Genomic DNA, 9,024 nt, shown 5'->3' with positions numbered 1-9,024 from the left:
TGTCTTGTCAGAGTGTGAGAAGATCGACTCATTGAACTTCCAAAAGACACAACCCTCAAGACCATTGTCTGTGTGAAAGTGACTGTACGAATCAGAGGAACGTTCTGCTATAGTTATAATTATCATGACACATGTGAGAAAACATTTTGTACCACAGAACAAACTCAAACAGACGCTCTGATGTTTAGCACATGACTTTTATTCTCTGATGAGAAACTCTTCTCTTCACTGACCACAACCTAAAAAAGCAATACAACCACTTCAGATACATAGGTAACTGTGGTGCATTTAGAAGCAGCAGCAGAGTTCATCTGGGGAGAAACTGTGTGAAGAGATGAAGCTGATGGAACAAGTTGGTTAAACTGCCTGACGAAAACAAACCGAAACCTCTCCGAAGCTCCACACATTTGTTTTTGCGCAGAAACTATTTTAAATTTGTAACACAGCAAACAGATGTGAGGTCAAAGGTTTTTTTTTCTCTCTCTTTTTTAGCTTGTACAATAACAACAATTCTGGCTGTTGATGTAGATCATGGAGGTCCTCCTTTCAGTCAGTGCTTACCAACCTGCAACACAGCATAGAGAAGACAAATATCATGCAAGTTGTAGATTATAGAAAGAAAAGAAGCCACTACCCATACCCCTCTACTGGGAAATATTCTGAACCCCTCAACAACTTAAATGACTTACAAACTGAATTGTAGAATAGTAGGCATCATTGTCGACAGGGGTCGATGAGGGAACACTGGACTCTGCTGCTTTGAAGACAAATAAAATATTCTTCATACATGTGTGCCTTATTAGTTAGAACAATACCTCATGTACAGATATTGGAATGAACAATGTTATGAATGATTTTAATTCTAACCCAGCTGTGGAACGCTACTCTCGCCCCAAGCATAGTAAATGGGTGGTGCTCCATCTTTATCTAACAGATAGAAGCAGCAATTATTTAAAAATTAAAATTTGAAACCACAACTTCTAATTTTTGGGTTGTGTTCCTCTGTATTTATGCTGAGCTAAGCTAACCACCACCAGGCTTCAGTTAACATCCGGTTCTTGGCTTGAATAAAGAATGAGCATGTTTGCCAAAATAACACTAACTGTCTTGTTCCACATTTGGTCCACATTGGGTCAATAACTTGTACTTGAGTTAAAAAATTAAAGTTTCAAATAGAAAAAATATGAACTGATACAGAAACTTAAACAACTGAATACATGTCTCAAGTCGTACGGACACCCATGTGTAACTCGTTAAAGCTGAACCTGTGGATTACATCGTGCAGGAAGCTAAAGTTAACACCAGCATCAAGACTTTTCTCACTAGTTTCATCTTGTCAAACAATGTAAATACTGAGTTGCATGATAACTGTGGTCAATAAGATTAGAGGAAATACCATTCATTTTTCTGTTCTTTGTTACAGTAGCATACATTGGTTGGCTTGCCGCAGGTGCACTGGCCTGTACAGAGACTGTAAAGACAAAACAATACATGTGTATGTATATATATATATATATATATTTGATGTTCTTTCTGCTAAATATATTATTTTGTAACCTTAAACATACCTGTCTGATGCTCTGAATCAGGCCCTGCCATCGACTGTGAACAAACATCTGTTAAAAAAAACAAGGTATTCTGAAGTATTCTGAAAGTATTCTCAATAACCAAAGTAAAGGAACTCAGGGGAGTGATTTTATACCTAATAATATTTATACAAGTAGACTGTTTATGCAATTTGGCAAAATGTACAGTGTTTCCAAAAATTATTACCCAATAGAAGCATTTATGATGTGAAAAACTTTGGCGCCGAACCCTGAGGAACTCACCATGTCTTTTAGACACGTGGAAGAATTGCGTTGCCGCAAAACAAAATTGAGCAATGTTCATGCGATGTTCTTCACCTCTGACACAAGAAAATCTGACAAATTGAAGTAGTCCCACGACCAACAAGACAAGCATCAACAAGACGGTGCTGACGATCCATGGTGTACTTGTGGAGCCAGTATTAGAGTCTTTGTGAGCTTCTGTATCAACGGTAGATGTGAATTGTTTGAGAGTGTAAATAGATATGAGATCAGCACATTATTCTTATTTTTAAAAGACAATGTGTCTCACCTCTAACAGACAGCCAGCTCAGTGGTGATTCTCCAACTCCAGAGATGTTACATTTGTAGAATCCTTGATCAGACATGGAGACTGTTTTGAGGCTCAGATTTCCTGTGGTGCTTCTCCACTTGTGGACTCCATCTTTATAGAAATCTGCTTGGATGATGGAAGAAGACTTTTTTGCACTGCAGCTCAGAGTCACGTCTTCCCTCTCCATCACAGAAAGAGCAGGACTCTCCAGGATCACAGAACCATCTGAAGAACACAATCATATTTAATTTATCTTGAAATCAAGTTGAGATAATTAGAAAATATCACTGGCTCACTGCAAACATACAAGTGACATTGATGTTGATGATGTTACTCCTCTCTCCTCCTTCCTCACACCAGTACTTTCCAGAGTCAACTTGATAAACACGTTTAATGGTGCAGGTAGGTCCTCTTGATGTTCTGCCATTAGTGGTGCAACACGAAGGTGTCTCCCTAATTGATTTATGTTCAACATCACAGTAAAAGACTCCATCACAGTACAAAGTGACCGACTCATATTCAAAGAACTGCGGTCTGTTTGGAAAGACACGAAGAAAAGCTGCATCTGAGACCAAGAAAGACAGAGAAGTTCAGTTTAAAGACATTCATTAGAACTGATGGACAACATTAACAATATTTAAAATTAGAAAAGTAATAGAGTAACTCCTGTGAGCTCTAATCTCAAGGCATTTTAGTCTCTTTTATTCTTCATTCTTTTTTCACATCCCCATTAGCTGCCACCACTCTTTCTGGGGTCCGCATTCTACAAAGTTTTACAACAGCATGATGTATTGCATAGACATCTGAACCAAGAAGCCAAAATTAAAACAGCACTCACCAACTTCCTGATACTGTGCAACCAGCAGGATCATCACAGTCACTGAATACGTAAAGAAAATAGATGAATCAATAAGAGGTTTGTTGTCTCTGAAGCTGATCTTGATGTTCAGCATATTTTCTGTTAAATGTCATAGCTGGTCAAGAATAATATTTCAGCTCACTCAATGAATAATGCTCAAAGATTTTCACGTTCATGAGATTTTTAATTGTAAGTAAAGTCTTTATCACAAGGTTTTAAACTGAAAAGGAGCCAGTACTCACACAGTACAATGCAGAAAGCTCTGACCTCCATGTTGTCTTGACACTGACTGACTGAAAGTGTAAGTGAGAAGTGGTCTCTTCCTGTTTGATTGTTGAGACGTACAGGTGGTGGAAATAGCCTCAGTGTTCTAGTTAAACATATGTGGGTGGTGCAAAGAGTGAAGGCAGACTGAATCTATGTTCAATGTTTGCTTAATATTTTCCATGTTGGTTTATGAGTTATTAGCATTGCATTATACTAGTCTAACGTAAAGACTGAGAGGAAAGACAACATAAAATAATGCACACCAACCACTGAGTTTCAATAGTGCTAGAGGTGAAACTCACCTAAAACAAAAAAAAAAAAAAAAAAAAAAAAAAAAGTTATAACGTTTTGTAGATTAAATTATATCATTTTGAACTCCTTTAACAACCTCTTGAGTGTTTACAGAAATATCACATATTACACAAATCCTAAAAATACAACTAGGCCCAATATCTATTTGCACATTAGGACAACCAAAGGTACCCAAATTGTGCCAAATTGTTTTATTCCCTCTTGGGAATGTATTGTATTTGGTTTGTATTCTACAAAATACTATTGATTCCCACCAAAGGAGGCCATCTACACACAATTCAACCTCTGGTCATTTTATTGGACAGCGGCTTGGTGGTTAGTACTGATGCCTCCCAGCAAGAAGGTCTGGGTTCAAAGGTTGGAAAAACTCTGTTAATATTACAATAAATGGCTGTGTCCTGCACAGACCTGATATCTGCCGCCAAATCTCCCCTTTTCCTCGGATGTAAAGCACTCCCATGATCGTTAAAAATGTGTGGAAGATTACTATACAAGCTGTATATAATCACAGTCTCTGGTCACCAATGCGCTTTCATTAACGATCAAGAAACAAGATATTTGATTTGTTTGATTGAAAAAAAGAAATTAACAAAAATCTCTGCCCTTCAGAGATCAGTCTTTATGGGAGTAGACCAAAACTTGTTTTTGAGTTGCAGCTTCTACAATGATACAGTCTGTCAGGCCGTCGATCAGAATATAACAGGCAAATATATCATTGTCAGATCGAAAAACACGGGTCAATGCGATATTCCTGTTCATGTTGACTTTGCCAGTCAAAGTTTTGGTGTTTTCTCTGTCGGCCGAGGTCAGTTAGCTTAGATTTAGCTCAATTACGTGAAACTTTCTGTCAATGGAACGAGTAGTTTATCTTGTTTAAAATACCACTTGGTTGTCGGGACAACAAGGTTCATCCCTGTGCTTCCTTTTTTAGGAATCTTTGCCCACCAGTGATGTGGGCAATTGGGAGCTGCTTTCTGTTAAACTTGCCTTGGAAGAATGGAGGCACTGACTGGAGGGGGTTGTACTGCCACTTTTGGTGTGGAGTGATCACACCAAAAAGTACATAAGAATGGCCAAAAGACTGAATTCTCAACAAGACAGATGGGCATTGTTTTTTTACAAGATTGAATTTCACTCTGTCCTATCGTCATGGTTCCAGAAACATAAAGCCTGATGCCCTGTCCTGTTTCATTTTTTTGACAGCACCTTGTATCATTGGAGTTGTGACGTGGAGGATTGTTGATGAGGTCAAACATACTTTGTAAGGGGTGGAGATCCCGTTGGCCTGCCCATTGTTTCTTTGTCCTGCCGTTTTCCACTCCAGCAGTGGGGGCACTCTTCCAATCTTAGCTGTCATCCATATGGAAGCATTTGTGCTCAGAGTAAGGCCTCACACAGCGGCCTCCCAGTTTGCTTCACCCCTTGCCTATTTTTCAATAATGATGGTCCCGCATTTCTGTTGATTTTGTGATATAACTGCCCTTTTCTAAAGATAAGACTGTCACTCTATAACCGAAAGATTTTCCAAAATGGCCCATTTGTTCCTCTGCCCAAGCTACGCTCTACTAAGGAGACAACAGAGGTCAGGTTATCTCATGTTTTTCAGCTGCATGAAGTATCTTGCAATACTACTTTGACACTTTAACTACAATGTTACTTTAATTTAATTTTTGTTTTATTTTAACCACGCCTCACATTATTTATTTATTTATTTCATCATACCTTATCTGCTGTTTTACAGGTTTTTTTACATAGTGGTCTTGATATTATTTTCCACAAACTCTCTTCTGTTACTTGCAGCAGGCCTGCCATTGTACATAATATGCTGCTTTGTTTGTTTTTTGTTTCTTTTTTTTTTTTTTGTCCACTTTTGTAATTTCTATTCTTTTGTTATCTTATCCTCTTGCTCTTATATGATGTACCGCTCTTCGCCCTCCTAATTGCCCTTTGGGGATAAATAAAGTTTTTTTCTGATTCTGATTGGGGACCTTCTGGGGAGTTCTGTAGGCTCATTGGTGCTACAGCCAGCCTCTCCTCAGGGTTACATCCCCAATACAATGGTCAGATGGAGCAATACAAAAAGGAGCTGGAAAAAGGGCTACACTGCGTGGTGTCACAGAACCCTCCCCTTTGAACCAAAAACTTGGTATTGATAGAATATGCTGACAATTCTCTCTCCTTTCCAGTGTGTTCATGACTTTCAACTCCCGTTGTTTCCTGAACAAGAGGATGGTGATACTGTTCTGTCTGCTCAGGCCTTGGTGCGTTGCTGCTACCATCAAGTCCAAACAGCTCCAGGCTTTACAAGCAAGTTGCTGATAAGCATCGTTCTCAAGCACCTCACTACATGGAGGTTTAGCTTCCCACTCTGATTCCCAGGTCCTGTTCCCCATCTCTACGGTGGTCAACCCTGTTGCAGTCCAGCTCAAGCTCCCCAAGACAATGAAGGTCTGTCCTACCTTCCAAGTTTCAAGGATTGATACTGTTCTAACCAGTCCGGTGTCACAATCTGTTACTTAAGTTTTCTTGTGAGCTTCCTGTTTTACTTTGGAAGCCTAGTCTTTTGTCAGTTTTACTTCCCCTTTTTGTTCCTGTTTCCCGCGTTAGATGATTAACTTCAGGTTTATGATATGATTATCTTCATGTTTCACCTGAGTCTTCTTTACATGTGTATTAAAGCTTGTCCCACTGTGTATTCCTTGACAGATTGTCCTTGTACCTCAATGTCTTTGCATTCCAGCATTACTCTTTTTTGTCCAAAATGTATGACCAGTGTAGTTTGTTTTCATTTGCCTGACTCCAGTCATTATGTGTATGACCTCCTGCTTCCTTTTGGGTTAAATATTTCGTATTCTGGACTTTGTACCTCTGTCTTGCCTTCCCTTTTTGCACCAGCCATCGCAAACAGGGTCAAATTGATCAGAGAAAACTAGAAAATTCCCTCTGGGAAATTTTGAAAGGGCTACAGGGGGCTACTGCTGGGGATACCGTCTCTGTCAACATGGGAGTTAGCATACTTTGCCTACATTTGGCACAATTAGATTACGATTAGCACAGTTAGCTTACAGTTAGCACAGTTAACCCACAGTTAGCACACTTAACTCACATTTAGCACAGTTAGCTTACGGTTAGCACAGTTAACCCACAGTTAGCACACTTAACTCACATTTAGCACAGTTAGCTTACAGTCAGCACAGTTAACCCACAGTTAGCACACTTAACTCACATTTAGCACAGTTAGCTTACGGTTAGCATAGTTAGCCTACATTTAACGCAATTAGCCTACATTAAGTACAGTCAACCCACATGTCGCACAGTTAAACCACATGTCGTGCAGTTAGCACCCTCAACCCACATTTAGCATAGTTAGCATACGGTTAGCACAGTTAACTTATGTTTAGCACAGTTAGCCTGTGAATGAGAGAGTAATGAGCGCATACTGTATTTTTTTCCCACCCGTCCCATTCATTTTCAATGGAAAATTCGTATTTCTTAAAGAAAAGTAATAGCACAACGATTCCAATCAAGTCATATGTTTTGATATATAACTCATCCTACAGCTCGAAGAGGGAGGAAAAAAGGAAGGAAGAGGAAAAATAAGAGGAAACATGAGGTATAACAATAGGGCCTTGGGGCTTTGCCCCATAGCCCTAATAAATACCATTACATTAAAAAGTAGCATGTTAATACATTTCTAAGTTCATTTTTCCTTTATATTTTACAAAAATTGCAAACAGATTAGATTGATTATGACTTTAGATTGTTATGACACACTGTCAGAGTTCACACGTTTCTACAAACCAACATCAATTAATAGAAGCGCTCAGACGTGGTTATTTTGAACATCATATGTCAGGCTAGTTATAGCCAGGCCGAAAAGTTTAAAAACCACATTTGGAGACACGTCACACAAGTTTCTCAGCAAGATGCTCATTTACATGATACAGTCACAGTATCTAAACCTGGTACCAGAGCACAGAAAGCAGCTTGACTGCAGCAAGCTTATTAAAATGTGAGAGTAGACATGATAAAATATTATTAACTTCACAATCTCATCTACTAAACTAGCTTTTGTTTTCTAGTTGGTTGTCATCCAAGCCATGTTTTCTCTTTAGGTTTTCTCTTCAATGTAACAGAAAGCTCTATTTTGTTGAAGTCGAGTCATGTTTTATACGTCTGTTTAATACACAGTGAAGACATCCGAGCAGCAGCAGCAACAGCACCACCATGATGATGGTGAACACGGTCCTCAAGATGGAGTAAATGTGACAGCTGTGATCTGGGGAGGGACCATGTTCTGTGAGACTTTCTGCAGCGAGAAAAGACATTATGAGACATGGTGGTTATTAAAGTGGTTGTGTCTACATAGAAGTAAAAGAAATAAAGAGCAATCTATTTCATCTCTCAAAGGGCCTTGTATCCTACAGGATGGTTCCTAGGTTATTTGTTTCATGATTTAATAGCATATTTCAGATTAAGTCTTCTTACCCTTACACTTGCAGGAAGAGGTAAGATTCATCTCTCGAAATATGTCATCACATATTTTCTCGTGAAAATCTGTGGTTTCTGGTGGTGTAGTTGAAGACTGGAAAGCTAGATTAAAATATACGATAACAGGAAGTTACATCACATTTTTGGACTTTATTCAACTTAAAATATTAACATTGACATGTCTCACCTCTAACAGCCATCCAACTCTGTGGTGATTCTCCAACTCCAGAGATGTAACATTTGTAGAATCCTTGATCAGACATAGAGACTCTTTTGATGATCATATTTCCTGTGGAGCTTGTCCATTTGAGGACTCCATCTTTATAGAAATGAGCTGTGATGTTGGAGGAAGATTTGTTGGTTCTGCAGCTCAAAGTCACATCTTCTCCGTCCATCACAGGAAGAGCAGGACTCTCCAGGATCACGGAACCAGCTGAAGAACATCATATTTAGTTTATTTTGAAATCATGTTAAGATAATGACAAAATATCACGGCCTCACTGCAAACATACAAGCAACATTGATGTTGACGATGTTTCTTCTCTCCCTTCCTTGCTGACACCAGTACTTTCCAGAGTCATCTCTATAAACACTTTTAATGGTGCAGGTAGGTCCTCTCAATGTTCTGTCATCAGTGGTGCAACATGAGGGGTTACTTCCTTTGGATGTACTTTCAACACGACAATAAAAGACTCCATCACAGTAAAAAGTCAACAACTCATATTCAAAGAACTGCAGTCTGTTTGGAGAGATATGAAGAAAAGCTGCATCTGAGACAAAGAAAAACAGAGAAATTCAGTTTAGAAATTTTCTCTTGTTGGACAATGTATAGTACAAAAATAATAGAGGAACTCCTGTGACACACCAATCACAAGATGTGTGTGCCTCATTTCTACAACTGCCCAACAAAATACCACGCACCAACGTTCTGATCCTGTGCACACAGCAGGATCATC

At 39.0% G+C, this 9,024-nt stretch overlaps 2 protein-coding genes across 3 annotated transcripts; both read right to left on the bottom strand.

The window, feature by feature from the left end:
• Positions 1 to 480: 480 nt before the first annotated feature.
• Positions 481 to 3,316, bottom strand: LOC125021122 (high affinity immunoglobulin gamma Fc receptor I-like). 2 transcript variants are annotated; one of them, XM_047607016.1, is made up of 9 exons: positions 3,241 to 3,316; positions 2,978 to 3,019; positions 2,447 to 2,704; positions 2,119 to 2,364; positions 1,830 to 2,027; positions 1,569 to 1,616; positions 1,397 to 1,471; positions 690 to 757; positions 481 to 565 (listed from the first exon to the last, which is right to left on the bottom strand). In XM_047607016.1, exons 1-9 carry the CDS (start codon positions 3,269 to 3,271, stop codon positions 551 to 553), a joined length of 981 nt encoding a protein of 326 aa, XP_047462972.1. In that variant the 5' UTR covers positions 3,272 to 3,316; the 3' UTR covers positions 481 to 550. The 2 variants fall into 2 exon arrangements, with proteins under 2 accessions (XP_047462972.1, XP_047462981.1); XM_047607025.1 differs by having other exon boundaries at positions 690 to 754.
• Positions 3,317 to 7,274: 3,958 nt separating this feature from the next.
• On the bottom strand, positions 7,275 to 9,024 carry LOC125022070 (Fc receptor-like protein 1). Its single transcript, XM_047608368.1, has 5 exons — positions 8,990 to 9,024; positions 8,581 to 8,838; positions 8,256 to 8,501; positions 8,066 to 8,170; positions 7,275 to 7,886 (listed from the first exon to the last, which is right to left on the bottom strand). Exons 1-5 carry the CDS (start codon positions 9,021 to 9,023, stop codon positions 7,720 to 7,722), a joined length of 810 nt encoding a protein of 269 aa, XP_047464324.1. The 5' UTR covers position 9,024; the 3' UTR covers positions 7,275 to 7,719.

This window comes from Mugil cephalus, chromosome 1 (genome assembly GCF_022458985.1).
Source record: "Mugil cephalus isolate CIBA_MC_2020 chromosome 1, CIBA_Mcephalus_1.1, whole genome shotgun sequence".
Lineage (NCBI taxonomy): Eukaryota > Metazoa > Chordata > Actinopteri > Mugiliformes > Mugilidae > Mugil > Mugil cephalus.
Note: the sequence above shows the minus strand (reverse complement) of the source record. Positions and strands in the feature narration are given on the sequence as shown.